Consider the following 18,474-nt stretch of genomic DNA (forward strand, 5'->3'; position numbering starts at 1 on the left):
TGTCTGCACCAAGCAGCCAGAGTGAAATCCACTTCCTCCAAGGACCAGTGCAATACGTTATAGTGCATTATTAAAATGATGTTATCCTACTACAGTGCACATACAAAAAGACAGCAGTTTTGGTATATTCCAGGGCAATGATTTAAAAAATAAATAAATAAGTATCCCCCTTTATACTGCTGAATCATTTATAAGCATTGTCGAGGCGCAATTTACCCCATAAAGCCAGTAGCACTTTTTATAAGGCGGAACACAAATAGCACAGCCTTGTAACTACGACTCTCGGCTATAGCATTATAAAAGGAGGAGGAGCACTGTATTATTTTTCTTTATCCAGATCATACAGTACCTGCATGTTTTACAGTTTCACTCAGACTATTTACACATACTCAAGAAGAACAGATACTGTGTGCTTCAGGATAGTAGTGAAAAATATTAAGATCTTGAGAAAATACGAACATCTTGAGATATATTTCTCCTGCATTTTACAAATCTAAAACATATATTTTATTTGATCCAAGTATTAAAAGAATCAGATGGCTGGTTACAATCGATGCCAGCTTTGAAGGCATTATTTAGGTAATACCGTAAGAATGGCATCATTGCTGAATTTAGACCAAACAAGAGTATGGCATTCATTCTTTATCTACTGTTTTGTGCCTAACTATTTCCTTATTTGTGTGTCACAGGATGAAACGTATTGCTGCTTTGAGTCGGCTCAAGCAGACAGACAGAATAAGTACCCTAAAAACAAACTTTACCATGCTGTATTAAACTGCATTTCTTCTACTGTATGCGAAATCTGTAATTTACAGGAAACAACTGAAGTGGCGGCATATAATCACAACAGCAACTCAGCGTATGCTGGGTTTAATTTGAGGTATGCCCTCCCCCCTCCCCTTTCTGGGGCATCTGGGTTTTGTAGGAGAAGTGGACAGCAGAGCTTCATTTGAATAGAGCCGTTAGAAAATCAACATTCAAATGGCCAGTGTGGGTGTCAATTTGGTTCTCTGAAGAATCTTAGAGCAATTGCATGGGGGCGGATAATGTGAGTCAGAACTTGACTCATAAATTTGAAATCCCAGCACCAGTTTAGATAAGTTCTGATTCGACAAAGCAACAATAATCAAAACGGAGGCCCTGGCCATTTCTACAAATTAACCTGGTTCTCACAGGGAAGAACAGTCCCTTGGGGAACCTGTTTACAGGAAAGCGTTGCTTTAAATTGACATACATGTTATAGATAGGTAATCCAATTCTTTGCTTGATTTCTGGGGGAGCGGCCTGGGCTTAAAAGCTACAAGTGGACCTTCAGTCCTGTTTGTGGATCAAGTCTTCAGGAGGGTGGACTCTATAAAACTAGGTTCTCTCAAGGATAAGAAATCAGACTTCTGCATTATCCCCATGAAACCAGTTATCTGCAGACAGTATCACAGAGGTCTTTTTTTAATACTTTTTACATTTTATTTGTATTCAAATTAAAGTTTTGATTACTGTAGCACTTGTGAAATGTGTAGTAAACATGGAACAAGGACCTACAACCACCCTTACTGTACATACACACTGTCTTGTAGTGTCAAACTATACACTTGAAAATGTTCCTGATTTCCTTTTGTCTAACTATCTATAGGGATAGTTCTATACCTGGCCAACAGTGTGGCACCAACATAAACGGTTTGTTGATCCGTAACTGTAAATCACTGAAAGAGTGGTGCATGTAAGATTAAAAAGAGACTTCTGTGACAAATGTAATGACTACTGTAGGAGTCTATGATTGGGAAAAAGACTTTAGTATTTGTACTGTAGTTGAACATAGCCCTGCTCTGGAAGGGCCATCATCTAAGGGACAAAAGGGCAAATCAGTCTCAATACCTCTTGTTGCCATCAAACACGACAAAAGAGGAACACGATCTACTTAAAACATGAGAGATCATTTTACATAGGCTACTCCACGGGTAACAGATGGAAGTAATAGACAGAGTAATAAAACTGAATAACTACAGAGACAAATCCACTGAGCCACAGTCCTGCCATTTACTTACCTCCATTCCATTCAGATGTACAGGCAGCACATCAAAGACTTTGTCCATTTTTAAAATTATTTATTTATTTTATTTTTTTAATTAAAATTAACAATTTGTCGCTATCCTAAAATCAGCTACTGCATGGTTTGTTAAAATGCCATCAAATCCATCAGCTGTGGCAATAAAATTGTAAACTTTGCCACTTGAGACTTCTAAAAGCTCAGTTTTACAAAGCTGATCACATTTTAAACAAAATGCTAAATAAGTAATGATTTCTGAACTCTATGTGACTTAACTACAGCTACTGCTCTGTGACAGAGACCTTATCGATTTAACTGTTCAACAAAACTCTCCAATCACACTGATCTGCCAAGCCAGCACTTTCCCACATGCTGTTAAATATGGTAATAATGAGAACTATAACACTGAGGTCAAGCTGTAGTCCATCAACAGACAGCACAGGACATGAGATGTAAAAATAAAACAGGTAGACACAAATAATCAGTTTTCTTGCAGACACATTACATGCATAAGGATTTACGGATGAACTGTCACTTTAGGGATTCACAAATTAAGGAATGACAGTTCTTCAGTATTTTTTTTTTTAATGGTCCAGGTACAATAGGTAAGGTGACTCACATGTGAACTGCACATACATAGTGGGTTAAACCAACCCTTCTGGCTGCACACCAAACCTCCTAATCAGAAGTGTTGCAGCCACTGACACTAAGCCAACTGGTTACATATCTACATAAAAGGACAAGAGACAGACAGACTGACAGACTGCACTAACTTATACAGCTTAAAAGATCATTACAGAGACTATAAGGCAGCAATTGTGCAAAACACTGTACTGTGTAGCATCGAGGGTTACTAATAAGAATAATTATCTAGTAGTTAGTTGTAGATGAGACATAACATATACACTGTACTGCAATGTATTTGTGACACTGACTGACACTGTGGAGCACTAATGATTAACATGATTAACATAAGTTTATTTGAACAGCGGACTCAACGGGATGACTAAAGTTGACACGCAGTACTTGCCACTTTTGGCAGATTTACCTGTAATAGTAGACATCACTCTTGCCAGCGCTGAGCCCCGACTTCCGGATCACTTCTTCTTTTTTCCAGCCCGTGGGCAGAGCCGGGCAGTCCATCCTCTTCCTCTCCATGATCATTTAACACACTTTATAGTGTATTACCCAAACTGAAAGAATATTTAAATCTATAGAAAACGACAAATATAAATAATAGATATCCAACTTCTGAAATGTCGACTCTCGCCAGTGACGCCAGAGTTTGTATGTCTCGTTTACCCTGGGTCTGAACTCAGCAGTACACAGTTCAGCAATACCTCCAGCACTGTGCAGTGGCTGTGGCGGAGACAGCGGCGTGACGCTCCGAAATTTCTGCACTTCCCAGTGACACACCGCGCCTGGCAACCACAGAGACCACGGGAAACTCTCCGCCCCGCCTAACAACAACTAGTTCCAAAGAAGGGCTTCAACCCACACTCATGTTTTAATTATTTGAACCTGACATGCCTCTTATTATTTAATGCGAATTCCTTTGCTCTCACAGGATGTTTTAAATGTCGACAAGCTAAAAAAACAAAAGTGTTTAACGTTGGTTCTGTTTGTAATGTATCCTTGCGCATAGTCTACACTTCTGTTGAAGGCCGACTGTTTCAGATCACTGAGTTCATTGGTTTACAGAAGAATGTGTTTCTGCACTCCTATATATTTGGTATGTTCAAGCACCAGCAAGTATTAGAAAATCTATAACAAACTCTCTGAAATAATTGGTGAACACGCCTAGTGGTCATTTTTATACTGGACTGATTACATGATTTCCACCTTGTGCAGGTTGCTTAAACTGCCTCAAAGGTAAAATATGCGGGCGCCTTTATTAAATATGTCAACTTAGTGCAAAAAGAATAATACATTGTGACGAAGAGCATATATGATTATGAACAGATAACAATTAAACAGTATGCCAATTCAGAGGGTATATTACTTCAATTTATATGTGTGTAGTAATTCGTTTCAAGTGTTTTAATAACTTTTTTTTTTTTTAATCGTTCAGACTTGCCTATTAGTTTTCCTCTATTACAAGTGTCGACGTTTGCACCTTAGTTATTAATAAATAACATTGTGTAACAGACAAGGCTATCAGTCATGTAACCTTCCAGACCAGACATTATATTCCTAACTCAAAATAAATAGCAGGCCTACCTACCAGTACTAACTATGCGCAGTCCAGTGCCACACATACAGTACAGCAGGAGTATGTGCCTAGTTATCGTTCTAGATTGTACATTTGTAAATTAAAAAATGGTGTATTTATGATGCTAATGGAATGCATTATTTGTTTAGCCGATGTCTTAGGGTCACCAGGAAGATACGCAGTTAAATAAAAAAAAAAAACAAGTGTTGCCCTTTAAGAACAGGACATAGAGACTGGGCTAATTTGTGGTCGTCCACCAGTATATGCTCGTCTGATGGTTTGTTGTGTTTTTTGTGAGAGGCATGCTTGTTTTTGGAATCCGAGTGTGAGCGTGAGTTGTCAAATGTGTGGATTTGTGCAGCGCCTGTCAAGCCATGGAGTACAGCAATGATGATGATGAGCCTCAGTTTGGTATGGATGAAGATGAGGATGATACCGAATGGAGATATAGTAGCTTTGATGTAGCAGAGGATATCAGGCCTGCTGAAGTTTTCCTTTCTTCTTCATGCAGCAGTGAGGTCGCATCAGGTTCTGGTAGGTAAATGAAGGATTTTGACATTCTGTTTTGCAATTTCAAGTGGTCTTCGCTCATGTTATATTGCACTTGAGGAATGCTGTGTCTTCAAAGCAAGCGTGGGTATTTTAGGATACCCGCCCCCCATTAAAAAAAAGAAACCCCAGCTGACAACTAGTGAAGGGCTTGCCTTCTCGTTGAATTTTTGCAAGCATCTATTTTAATTACTTTCAACGTGTAAGAGCCGGTTGCAACAGTGGTTAGCTGTGCTATTGGTCTGCGTTGTACCCGAATAACACGCAGACAGAGGACTCTGATCCTTTGTCCTAAGTCCTAACTTTTTGTACATTAGTACAATATTTAATGCTATCGTGTTTCATTACCAGTGATGTCTAGTAAAAATGAACCTTTTCACTGCCCCATTGTTAAAACCTGTGTTGCCATATCAGTGATATAGACCGCTCACTTTGAGAAACGGTCTTTACAGTTAGCAGACAGCTGTTTCTATGATTCACTGACACATTGTTTTAATTACTGGCCCGATCAATGACAGATTTTTTTCAAATATCCATTTCACTTTATGTTTATAAACTGTTGACATTATGCCAATAGAGATGTTTTGGCGTTTTATTTATTTTGTAATAATATATAGTGTTTAACTTTTTTAACGTTTGGTTTTATGTATGTCAAAGACATTTTCACAATGTTTACATGTACCGCATGAGTATGTAGATATGTACGGTACTGTGTTCGCATATTCGGTTTACTTGATATGGAATATTCCATTCATCTTGAATTTCAGTGAGTTCTCTCCCAGTCCTTGTGCATCACAAATTAATATTTAGAGTACAGTACCACTGCACTTTCATTAAAATCTTGGGTGTATTTTGAAGATTGGATTATAGTCATGGGTACCAGATTATGTAGACAAGGGGTCTAAATCATTCTGCATTCATAGTAGCTCTTCAGAAATCCAAAAACATTCACAGTTTCATAAAACAAAAATGTGACCTATTAAATACTCCATACACACCACCAAAAGTAGACTATGTAAACTAAGTTTCAAAATCATCATCAGAATTGTTTTTGTTTTGAAAAGAACAGGTACTTCAAGAATTAAACAAATAACTTGTTTTTCAGTGTTTCATGGGAAGGGGCCCCATAGAAGACAAAACAACAATCGGGTCATATTGCACTTTGACCTGGACTGCTTCTATGCTCAAGTGGAAATGATCCGTAACCCGGAATTGAGAGACAAACCTCTAGGTAACTTTTGATGCTGACTGTAGAAATGTGGTTATATTTCTCATATTATCATTGCTTCTCAACAAGTGACAAGGTACAGATTTCTCAGTCTTAAATGTGGAACACCTTCCAGTAATTCAAGGTGAGAATCAAAATCGCAGGGTAAACTGCTGCAGTTCACTAAAGATGCCCTAATAACTGTTTCCATTCTCTACGTATGAAGGGAAATTTGAAATGTAACTTGAAATAATAGTAATAGTAACTGTAGTGTATTTAACTCATAGACTTAACAGGTTGTGTTTAACACTTGTCTAAATTATGTGTTTTATGAGTGCACCTACTACTGCTACTGTCTCAGTTTATGCTGGATGCTGATTCCTGTATTTCCATTTAGGCTGGTAACTTCATATTTCCACTGTTATGGAAACATCCTGGACAAAATCTAACTGCAAGTTTAAGGTTACAGATACAAAGGGACAGGGACAGTACAATTTGAGATACTGTCTTAATTTTTGGGACACAGCTGTATTCTTTGATGTTTTACTTAATTTCCATTACCATTGTTCTCCAGTAAAAGTGGTTATAGTTGTTGCACAGTTGTAGTCTGTGATTCACTTAATAAAGTTTAATTACAGGTGATGTCCATTGAAAATTAACCTTTCATTGCCACATTGTACAATTGATATATATCCAAAGCTTAAAAACAATCTCAGGTTTACTAACCATTCAATCTGATATGACATGCCGTTTACATTATTTCTAGATCATTCTTAGTGTTTGGGTTAAAGGAAAAATGTTATTACTTTTTGTAAGAAATATATAGAAGCAAGATGAAAATGTTATAGCCAGTAAGTTTTAGACCTATAATGTACCAGCGATAGATTTATCTTCTGTTTTCCTCATGAAACACGCTTTGTCCTAGTGTTTACCTGCAAGTGCAGACTTTTGTACTATTATTTTATAAGTACAGTAAATAGAACTGTTGTGATTGCTCTTCTCATCTCCCAAAAATGATTGACAGTAAGTCGTATCGCAGGTGCCAGTGTTTGTACAAATTACTGTAGTATCCATTTTCTCACGCCAGGCTTCAGATCTGGTTGGGAATGTTTTATTTTATATTAGAATGTGTTCTGTATGCCTTGTGGCTTTGCAGACATAGGCCTATAGTGTAACATTTCATAAGTCAGTCTGTCACAATCTGCTGCAGTTGCATCATTATAGTATTTTATCCTGTCCAGTTGCTTTTATTATTCAAATGCTAAATGTACTATATATATATATATATATATATATATATATATATATATATATATATATATATATATATATATATAATCATTTGTAAGCAGATTTTCAATCTGATTCAAAGTTTATATCAGGTAAGATCATATTTCATACATGTTGGGTGCACACATCCTGGCAGAAAAAAGTATGGTTTTTCGATAAATCCTTAAAGTAAATGATGAAATAACATGCAACCCACTACTTGCAAAAAGACTGTGGCAATTGCATGATGTGACTGGAACCATGAAAAAGTTTCTTATTTCAAAAACATATCCATCTCTGTTTTTACTTAAGTGAGCATATTTATGCATGTAGTGGTTTTTTTTTTTGGTTTTTTTTTGGTTTGGACTTTTCTTTACCGCCATTTAAAGTTATAGTATTATAAAAACAAACAACATTTTTAGTAGTCTAAATTTCATATTTAAGGTATCAATTGTAGGATGAATTTAACAGTTTCATATTTGTATCATACATATTAACTCTATGGGTGTGTCATACCTAGTTACTAATAACATTTTCCAAAAACTATAAAAATTAAAAAAAAAAAAAAATTCAAACTTTCTCTGCAAAGGTAACTTATTAAGATTTATATTATGCAATTTGACTTTTTATTACTAGAGTATGCTCATTAGCATTATGAATGTGACAATTTCCAGGTGATAAAGACCTAACTGAGATATCGCTTTCTAATTGATACACAACTGTACTCTGTCATTCCCTAAGCCAAGTTCAAATTCGATTGTGGGTATTGTACAAGAAAAACTAACCCTTTTGTGGTAGTATTTTTACATTCCTATTAGAGCTTGTATGAATTTGTAAATCTGTTGGTAATCTCAGAAAATGTCAGTATTCTGGAAACTCCTCAGGCAAACTCCTCACTTTGACTTGTGACCAAAGGCTGCCACATTGTTAAGACAGTCTGATATCCCTGTCTTACTGAAAAAAAATACTTACGAGCGGCAGTTGCAATTTGTTTGCCTATAGAGCTATTCCATGGCTGAAGAATTCAGGGATTACTGCTTCTTAACAGGTTTATTGTAAAACATTTGCATGTCTACTAATCTATCGTAACAGAAAAAGGTCTTGTATTGGATGGTATCAAAAAAACGTTAGCCTGGTAGGCCACCAGAAGAAGCTATAATTTTAACATATTTAATCAGCTTTTAGCTATTGACTGTTTCCAGACCAGAGTCAGTGAAACAGACAACTTGGGCGCTGAGTTTGCCTCCTGGAGTTTATTGACCGGCCAGCACCACAAATAACATGCTTGGGCGTCACTGTGTGCTAAGCAGTGCAGGAAATTAATCATACATTGAGTCAAAGGGCCTCCCACAACACCACAGTATCTCCTTATACAGGAAATTAAGAGACTGTGACAGCACTGCCTGCCTTTTGACTCATTACTTTGCATTATACTCTATAGTCTACATTACAGTGTTTAATTTGCTGTTCTGTTCTAATATGAGTAAGATTAGAAATGTGTCTTGGGTTATTGTTACGCTACACGTAGAGCTACTAAATAACATTTCCTTTTATAACTACCTAGGTATATTGATTGACGTCCATCCTACTTTTAATCACCTTATTGATACGTTGGTTTTAAAGTTAGGACCTAAATTAGTTTTTAGGAACAGGAAGGCTTTTTTTTTTTTTTTTACTGTCTAGCAGATTTACTATTTTTACCTGTTTTAGATTAGGGTGAGTGTATTTACCAGTTTGCTTGTACGCTGTCTCTTCATAAATTAAATGTATTGTATAATTCATGTGGCAGATTTGATCTTGAGTGTTCCCCTTTGACACAACATTGTACGTAAAACTAGGCTGGCTCTCACTCATGAACCGTAGGCTTTTTCATTGGTGTTTTGTGGATTAAGATGTTTAAACGCTTGGTACCTCCCTATTTGAGTGCTCTGGTAGAAAGGACTAGCATTGGCTATAGTTTACATTGCCAGGATTCTGGTATTTTAGCTGTTTCAAGGGTTCGAACACATTTAGGAAAAGGATCTTTTGCGCATCAACTCCCAAAGACGTGGAACGGTTTCCATCATATTATGAAGATGGAATTTGATAATCTTGCTTTCTTTGGTTTTAAAGATTGTATTTGAGGATTGCTTAGAACCCCCTGCCAATGCTTCTCCTTCAATCCACATTAACAAATAGATATGTCTTATTTATTGTGTTCTTTGATCTATGTATGCTGCTTATTAAGTTTGATCCACACATGTTGTTATTGTGTTGTTTGTACTTTGCATTTGTCCTTTTATTGTTTTCCAGGACTCCCTTGTAAATGAGGCATTGGTCTCAATGGGTAAAACTCCAGTTTAAATAAAGAAATAAAACTTAAATTATAAATGGACATTGCAGCACATACTTTACATGCATTGTTTAGGGTATGGAGCATTAAAACACATTTACTAGGGGTGGGCAACGATATGAAAATTGTATGTCGGTGTCGTGCACGTATTTCGATATTGATATCGATAATATTGAAGTCTTCCAAAACGCAGAGAAATATAATAACACAATTGCAATATCAAATATATAGACGGTAACAGATATTTACATAAGAAAAGCAATAACTTAGTTTAACTTTGTGGTGTTTTGCTTCACAATAACCATGGAGAAAAACAAGGTCTTGTTATATTGTTTTACTATTCCATCATCAGCCACCTCAAAACCAAAATATCTCTGTACTTCACTGCGCACAGACTTTCTACCAGTCCGGAAGTAATTGAATCTTCATCTGCTCTGCGTGTAAATGCTGACTCGTGACACTCTAAAAGTATTAAGTACTGTGTCATGCCGAATTTTGCATTATTTTGAGATGTGTTTTGATGTTTTAAAAGTACATCTCATTTATAATACCAAAAGTTCACATTTTAAAAATACATTAATAATAGCATAAATAATCAACCGCTGACGCATGCGCGTCTCAAAATACTACAAAACAGATGGCCAATGGTGCTTATGTACAAATAGCATTTGGTGCCTAAACGCCAGTCAATGGAATAAAATGGTTAAATAATACTTTAGTGTGTTGTTTGCCTATGAGATTGACGTACAGGGTTTGTTGAATATTAATATAAAGTAAACTTGATTATACTGCGTTTGTATTTTTGGTGCCCATGCTTCAATGTTTTGTGTTTATTTTTTTTGGTTTTTTTTGTTTTTTTTAATAGGTGTTCAACAAAAGTACCTTGTGGTCACTTGTAACTATGTGGCCAGAAAACATGGAGTGAACAAGTTGATGTCAGTGATAGATGCAAAAGAGAAGTGCCCCCAGCTGATACTTGTCAGTGGAGAGGACCTGACCCACTACAGGGAAATCTCCTATAAGGTTACAGGTACACCTTTACAATAGGGGGTTGATGTGTGATCCAAATGCCTCTCCTCAGGGTGGTATGAGCCTGGGTTGACTGAACTCTGCTCTCAGTACCAAAAGGATAAGACCCTCCAAGGCAGGGTTCAGACACATTGGTGGGCAGTACATTGGAAAGCCTTAAAGTGGTAATGAATTTCAATTAACGTAACAACTTATTTTCACGACCCTTTGTTGTCGGTCATTTCTATTTTCAGACTTTATACTGGTATTTATTCTGGTGAAAGATGCCACTGTGTTTCATGCTTTGGTTATTACCCCTTTTACATGTTTCACACAGTCATGCTTCAGTGTTTGACCCCCCATTTTGCTTATAAAAGTTTACAATAGCAAAGTTAAAGCTTGGTGATGCATAGGTAAGCACTGTACAGCCCAGAGTGGTATGGTAAAGCATAATAAAATGCAAGGCAAACTCAAATAACCTATTCACGCCCCCTTAATAATGCAAGATGTTCTGAAAATGTAATTGGGAATGATGAGAATGTCAATCACATGGCTTCAACATATGATGATGGTGCATTATTGTCAATCAAGTGCCTAATGTCACCCTCTGACTTTGAGAAAGTATGTGAACCATAAAAGCAAATTGTGTACATTATTTAAAGTTCAAATTAAGCTCTTCATATTTGTCCAATGGTTGTTACAAAATCTAAATGATCCTGGAAGTGTCCTTTGTTAAAGCAAGTTTCTTTTTTCAGAATTACTGGAGGAGTACTCCCCACTGGTAGAGAGACTTGGGTTTGATGAAAACTTTGTGGATGCCACTGAACTTGTGGAGAAGAGACTGAGACATGTTGCATCTTCTGATGTCTCTGTAAATGGTCACATATATAACAATCAGTGTAGGTACATTAATTTCTTCAGATACGAGTTGAATAAAAATAAATTAAAAAAAAAAAAAACTGATCTTAGTCTATCTGTCAAAAACAATTTAGGATACAGCTGCCTGTGAAAATGTTCAGCAATTGCACAGGATTTCAATTTCCTTTTAATGTGTAGTTTAGCATCCAGTAAAACATGTTGCACTACCCCAGCTCTCAGATTATATGCCAATGATTGTAAAGATTCTTACAAGAGGAGTGGTACCCCAAAGTGTTATCCATTTACTACAAATTACGAATGACTGGGGAGAACAATGTGTTGTCTATGAACTCAACCCCTTGCTTTTGTCCTAAATATCATTGGTGTCCCTCAATGGATAATCGTTCCCTCTTGAAAAGTAGTCAAAATGTTTTCATTGACAAGATTGCAAACACAGTGGTGTCCCAAATGTTATCTATTTACTACAAATGCAGAATGACTGGGTAGAATATTAAAGCGAACCCGCGCTTTTACAACTCCTAATATCTTATAAACCAACTCCTCAGGCAAAATCTAAGGGCACCTTTTACTTTGACCTGTGACCTAAGATTGGCTTAAGTCTCTTGTCCAGTGAAAAAAAATAACGCTTTCACTGACTGCTCCATTGTTTTAACCTGTGGCCATATCAAAGATTCTCATCCATTTTATTTCATGTTTACAAACCATTTGATCTGAAATGACATTCCCCTTTGATGTTTTACCTATTTTTAAACTGGGGTCAATGATCTATTCAGGGATAACAATATAGTTAGTAAGCAAGGTCTGAGTGAGGTATAAAGATGATGATGATGATGATGGTTATGCCCCGCCTCCAAGCAGTATATACAAGCAGGGGAGGTCCGATGCTATTCCAGGTTGCTGTGTGTTCTGGCTGACCACAAAAATGTAAAGCCTGTGCTGGTTTGTGGTTTGTCATTTAACCAAATTTTGACTGTCAGCTTAATGAATAATGTGCCTACATCTGAAGAACAGATATCTCTACTAGACTGCACTAATATCATAGCATGCCCATTAGATTCAATAGCTCTGAATTCAGAATTAAAACTATAAACCCATAATCCAGTTGGAAGGAATATTCACCCTCCAGTACCCAGGGCTGAATATAAACTAATGTTTACAGTTTTTACTCATTAGATGGCATGGTCTCATATGAAACGGTCCATCGTTTGCAACATTACATATTATTGTTCTGTATGTTATAAAGTTATAATGTATCTGTATTTATATTTATATGCACAGCTATAGACCCTCGTGTTGAAGAACACATCAGGCTGGCTGTTGGATCCCAGATTGCCGCTGAGCTGAGAACTGCCCTTTACAAGAAACTAGGTCTTACAGGCTGTGCTGGAATTGCCACAAATAAAACACTTTCCAAACTCGTCTCTGGAATATTCAAACCTAACCAGCAAACAACATTGCTGCCAGAAAGTACTGCGCTCCTATTGAGCTGCCTGGAGCACCTGAAAAAAGTGCCTGGTAAGGACTGTCCATGTGGAAGAAAACCATCTAAATACAGTCATCAGATATCAGGAGCTTAAACAGAAGCAGCAAACCAAATGCAGTGCAGTTGTTTATATATTTCTTTGCAGTTGATTCTAATGGTACATACATACAAGGATATCTTTTATCACAACAACGGGCTGGTATTCAGTTTTATTTTTTTACGGCAGCTTTAAAGAAATACCAATGCACAACAATTCAAATAAAGACAACTGCAATAATTTTAAGCTAAAATTAAAATGTTTAGTTTATTATTTACTCATTAACTTACAAATCCACCCTATACAGCAGCATGCTTATTTGTAATAAATAGGTTTACCATAATAATCTTTCTGAAAGTCTGTTCTGTTACCACTGTATGTGTATTATTACTGTGTTTCACCTATTGCTGTATATAATGTGACGTAATACATAATAAACATACAGTGCAAGTACATGAACTACAGATAGCAGTGTTCTCACCCTTAAATGTTTACCAACCCTGCAGGAGTTGGTTACAGAACTGCTCAGAAGCTTCAGTCACTGGGACTCTCCAGAATACAGGATTTGCAGGTCTTTCCCCTAGCAACACTAGAGAAGGTGCTTGGGGCCACGGCTGCCCAGCGCATTCACAGCCTGAGCCACGGAGTCGACGAGGCTCCTGTCACCCCTTCAGGGCCCCCTCAGGTACTGCTGCAGAGAGGATGAATGCACCTGCTTTTTCCAATGATGTTTATTTTAATTGCTCAATAACATCTTTTTCATGGGTCACTGAGATAATAATATTTAACTACAAATGATTTTTTTTAAAGAAAACGACTTGATTGTTAATTTCAGTGTTGTTTTTTTAAAACAATTTGTAAAATGTATGTGCATGCATTGCAACTGTACAAATTTTGGAAACACCTAAAACACACAAGTTAACAAAGTAAATATAATGTGGAGCAGTTTGTTTGCAATTCTTATGTGTTAAAGGTTTTTTTAAACTGTATTTCAGTCTCTTAGTGATGAAGATTCCTTCAGGAATATCTCTACAGAAACTGAGGTTGTGCAAAAGATTGAAGAACTGTTGACCAACCTCCTAGACAGGTATTGTACTGTATTTTATTTTATTTTTACATTAAAGAAAATATATAAATCGTATACCCTGGAAAGCTGCAACTAATTTGAATGAAATCCTACTTTGACCCAGTTTGGTTAACCCAGATGCCTTACAGAAGGCGCACAGTATCAGAGATGAGATTCAAATCCAGGATATTGCAACTTTTAATTTTAATGTTACCATTTAGTTACCTCCTTGAATTGTAAAGGTTTCTTTATTTCCAATTATAATTTTAGAAGAAAGATTCTTCCAGTGTGTAGTGTTAAAAAGTTATTACCACTTCAATCTTTTCTTGCAGTGAATCATATTATATATGTAACTAATTATGTTACAAAAAACACTGTGTTTGCTCTCAGGATGCAGAAGGATGGGAGACAGCCTCGTACAGTCCGGCTCACTGTCAGGCGCTTTTCAGCAACTAACAAGTGGTTCAGTCGGGAGAGCCGGCAGTGTCCCATTCCAAACCATATTGGCCAGAGAATTACCACAGGTAGAGACATACCAATCCTCACATTGCATTATCCACTGTTTGTGTCATTGTCAGGCAACAAAGGGGTGTCCTCATTCAAAAACCTGAAAAAAACAGCCATTAGTAAAATAAAAATAAAAACACCTCATTTTGTGTTTTTGCTGTAGAGTATTTTTAAGGAATGCATCTTGACATTTTTTTTTAGCATTATGTATTTGAAATTCATTCAGCTCACAGCCTCAGTGTCACACAGAACTATGTAGGTCTGATGTCCTGTCCTTGTATAATTGGGGGCTTTATACTTCAAGTGATGCAAGTTTGGTTAATATTAAAAGTTTATGGATGTAATCACACTTTTTGACCCACTAGTGATTCTTGCCCATATACATCATTTGGCCTGGTTTTACAGAATGACTTTAATGTTTTTAATGTACATTTCAGATTGATTAATTCATCAATAATCCAGGTGAAGGAAATTTCATTTTTCCTTCTCTTCTGTATGTCTGTTTTGTGGCAGGTAACCCTGATGTCATGGCCCCACTAGTGGATATTTTAATGAAGCTATTTCGAAAAATGATTGACTTGAAAGCACCATTTCACCTAACTCTTCTAAACGTGTGCCTGTCAAACCTGCAGCCTGCATCAACCTCCACCAGAAGCTCTATTGGATTCTTTTTAAAACACCCCAGTCAGTCTTCATTCAAATTGAATTCAAGTATTTGTAGCCAGGTAAGGCACAGCAAATGTACCGTTGTTTATATTTCAGTAGTAACCACAGAGATACAAGTTCCTAAAGAGTGTGACATAACAGAAAAATAAAACTAATTGAGGATTAATATATTAATATAACAAGACTTGTAGCTGAAATATATCTGACACATATTACAGTAAAGATTTAAATATATGTTCTGCTTGGGTAAAACATATTAGTACACAATCAGTACCTATGATAGTCCTTTTCTTTATTGCATGTGTATGTTAAAACTCTTAGAACATATATGTTCAATCTCTTGTAATATAATAAAATGGTGAATTACATATTATTGCTTTACTTCTTTTCTTAAAGGGTGAGTCTGGCACCAGTACACATGCAAAGAATCAGGTGTTAAGCAGACCCAAGCATTTTGATATAGCAGCTGGTGACCTGAAAGAAACAAATATCATGACTGCTTCTGGAGAGAGTGAGGCAGGTTCCAAAAATTTACCAGACAAGCAGCAGATAAAGAGCAGATCGTCATCACCAGGGACAGACCTTTATCTTCCTCCGGGGATTGACCCGGAGGTTTTCAGACAGCTCCCTGAAGACATTCAGAGAGAGATTACTTCAACAATATCCACCACCCTGTCAAGTGGTGCTTACAAGCAGAACAAAATGACTTTACAGAAGACAGCCTCAAAGGGTGACATTTCACACTTTCTGCGGCAGAATCCACAGTGTGAAAGCTTAATCTCTTCAACAGCTAAAGCGGAGAGTTCACACTCCTTGTCAGTTGAATGCAGACAAGATGCACAAATCCAACCAAATAATATTGATTACTCCAGCACACAGGTTGCTGGTAGCAGTGGAGGACACACTGAACCACACAGTTCATCCAGCATGGATGCAGACCCAATGGACCTTCAGACTATAAATCGAGCAGATCAGGTTCCCTCCCACGTGGACCCAAAAGTGTTTTCAGAACTGCCTGCAGAGCTTCAGCAGGAACTGTTAAACGAGTGGAAACAACAGGAAACTGTTTCTAAAATCCATGTCAATAAACATATTGGTAAAGCAAGAACAGCCAAAGAAACCAAACAGACTTCAGCCAAAAGTACTCAGTCTAACAGTTTATTTAAATATTTCAAGCCAACCTGAATTCATTGAATACTCAGCATTGTGTATACATACATATTTTCTAAACTTATTTCTAATAAAATGTGTATTTAGTGTAAAAACGTTAATGCATCTTTACCATTTAAAAAAAAAAAAAAATTATTCAGCAAAACTCAAAACAGAGTGACTACTGAACGTTTTCAAAGTAGTTGTTACATTATCAAAAGTGAGATGATAAAAGCCCTTGTGCCTTTTATTTTGCTAATGTGTTTTTGTTCGTTGTCTGTTCTGTGTTTGTAAAATAAACGCGCGCATTTGCATTTAAACTTGCAGCTTTCTGTGTTCTGAGTCTCTCTCCCGGCCGATAGCACCCAGGGTAATACAAATACCAACCATGTAAAAAAAAATATAAACATTGTTAATCTTTTGATGAGGTAAGCACATATACTGGGACCAGGACCCCATGACATGAGGCATCCTGGCTGAGGACCCCCACCCGACATCTTGATTTTGATCTTCAGGTTTTTAGTTTGTACCGGTAGATGTACTTTCATTGTGTTCAGAGTCATTTCCTCACACGTTTAAGAAACCGCTCCACTGCCAGCATAATTAGTGTATTCAGTATACTGTCTGACTGCAACCTGTCTGTAAAGGTAAGCGGGAGCAGTATGGTTTATTTTATTTATGTAGGGGGAACCATACATTGGCAGAAATCCTGCATTTAATTAATTAATTAATTAAGTAATTAATTAATTAATTAAACAGTGCACTAATATAATTGCTTATATTCGTGCACCTAACAACAGCATTTGTGTAAATCAATTGACCGCCTGGTCTGGGGAACATCACTTTATCAAGGTCATTTGGGAGGGAACATTTTTGTATGTGCCCCCTGAAACAATCCCGTGGCTCCCAGCTTCGGAACCCCTGCTGTAGTAGACGCTCAGTTATTTCTCCTCTGGCAACATATATTTTGTTGGGAAACAGTAATTGGTGTATTAATTCTGAGTGCATTTTGGTGCAGTTTTTTTTGTTCCTTTTTTTTCCAGTACTAGCACATTGCTTTTATTCCTGTTTGTGTATCTTTGATTAAGTTGACAATGTTGTTCGGTATGGCAGACTCCACTACAGATCGCGGTAGCATCCCTCCAAGGTCAGGCTGGATAAACACCACTAGTTTAGAATGCCCTGGAGTCCTGTAAGTTCAGACAAATGTGCACTAGAAAAACTGTTCAAATGCGGTAAGTTGTCTATCCATTATAATCAAATGAGCAGAATAAAAAAATCCTGATGTTATAAAAATATCAAGTGCTTTCATAAACTGACATAAAAAGGTTCTTTGAATCTGACATGATCACATAGATTTCAGTTCGGTTTCGGTAGGCTGAATGCATGCCAGGAGGTTCAATTTCTCTGGTCTGAGTTTCTCTGGACCTTCACATTGCTCTTGCTGGTGATGGACGAAACAGCACAGCTAGCAGAATACAATCCCATAGTGTTTCACGAGCCTATAGAAATTCTGAAGGTGTTAAATTAGTTTGACTCTGCCTTACAAAACATAACTAACTGCCTCCCTTGTGTTACAGAGAAAAAGAACAGTCTTTAACAGAATATTTACTCTGGCAACGGGGAGCAGATGTATCCACAGGGGTTGTTGTGTCCACGTACGTGAGACGGAGAAGGAGGACATTTCAGGTAATCCACACTCGCAACTAGAATCAAGAGTGCAAAACAGAAGTTAACACCAGGCTTTGTACAAGTGTCTATAGGATAGGACTTTTGCCAACAAGTGATGGCCAAAAATGTACTATAGAAGCTGTTTCACCTTTAACGGAATTACTATAGGGTATTTGTGCAGGAATTAACTAATCTTTTGCCACATTCTTATTTTTTCCATGAGTGTTTTTTTCCACGGAGAGTGCAGTTTCAGGTGAAGGGGTAACACAAATTTATTTACAAATAAACAAAACAAAAACTGGTTCATCAAATGAAAAGTTGTTACTGCCCCTAAAGAGAGACGCTGATTTTATATTTACAGGTTCCAGGGAGAAGTGTTCATATTCACAACAATA

At 36.9% G+C, this 18,474-nt stretch overlaps 2 protein-coding genes across 6 annotated transcripts in view; one reads left to right on the forward strand and one right to left on the reverse strand.

Annotated features, from left to right (window-relative positions):
• Positions 1-3,551, reverse strand: part of LOC117420814 (methyl-CpG-binding domain protein 2-like) — a 60,983-nt gene extending 57,432 nt beyond the window's left edge. Inside the window, exon 1 of one of the 3 annotated variants that reach the window (XM_059024377.1) lies at positions 3,093-3,513. In XM_059024377.1, the coding sequence (XP_058880360.1) occupies positions 3,093-3,208 (116 nt within the window). In that variant the 5' untranslated portion in view covers positions 3,209-3,513. Of the gene's footprint in view, positions 1-3,092 lie in introns of all 3 variants that reach the window. The other 2 variants (XM_059024369.1, XM_059024372.1) reach the window with 2 other exon arrangements.
• Positions 3,552-3,756: 205 nt separating this feature from the next.
• LOC117421478 (DNA polymerase iota) lies at positions 3,757-16,732 on the forward strand. 3 transcript variants are annotated; one of them, XM_059024355.1, is made up of 11 exons: positions 3,757-3,916; positions 4,557-4,790; positions 5,911-6,036; positions 10,479-10,643; positions 11,377-11,520; positions 12,779-13,015; positions 13,527-13,705; positions 14,016-14,107; positions 14,477-14,610; positions 15,107-15,318; positions 15,656-16,732. In XM_059024355.1, exons 2-11 carry the CDS (start codon positions 4,631-4,633, stop codon positions 16,442-16,444), a joined length of 2,238 nt encoding a protein of 745 aa, XP_058880338.1. In that variant the 5' UTR covers positions 3,757-3,916; positions 4,557-4,630; the 3' UTR covers positions 16,445-16,732. The 3 variants fall into 3 exon arrangements, with proteins under 3 accessions (XP_058880338.1, XP_033891836.3, XP_033891835.3); XM_034035944.3 differs by lacking the exon at positions 3,757-3,916 and having other exon boundaries at positions 4,161-4,790; XM_034035945.3 differs by lacking the exons at positions 3,757-3,916; positions 10,479-10,643; positions 11,377-11,520 and having other exon boundaries at positions 4,159-4,790.
• The last annotated feature ends 1,742 nt before the right edge of the window (positions 16,733-18,474 follow it).

Source organism: Acipenser ruthenus, chromosome 1, assembly GCF_902713425.1.
Source record: "Acipenser ruthenus chromosome 1, fAciRut3.2 maternal haplotype, whole genome shotgun sequence".
In the NCBI taxonomy this organism is placed as follows: Eukaryota; Metazoa; Chordata; class Actinopteri; order Acipenseriformes; family Acipenseridae; genus Acipenser; species Acipenser ruthenus.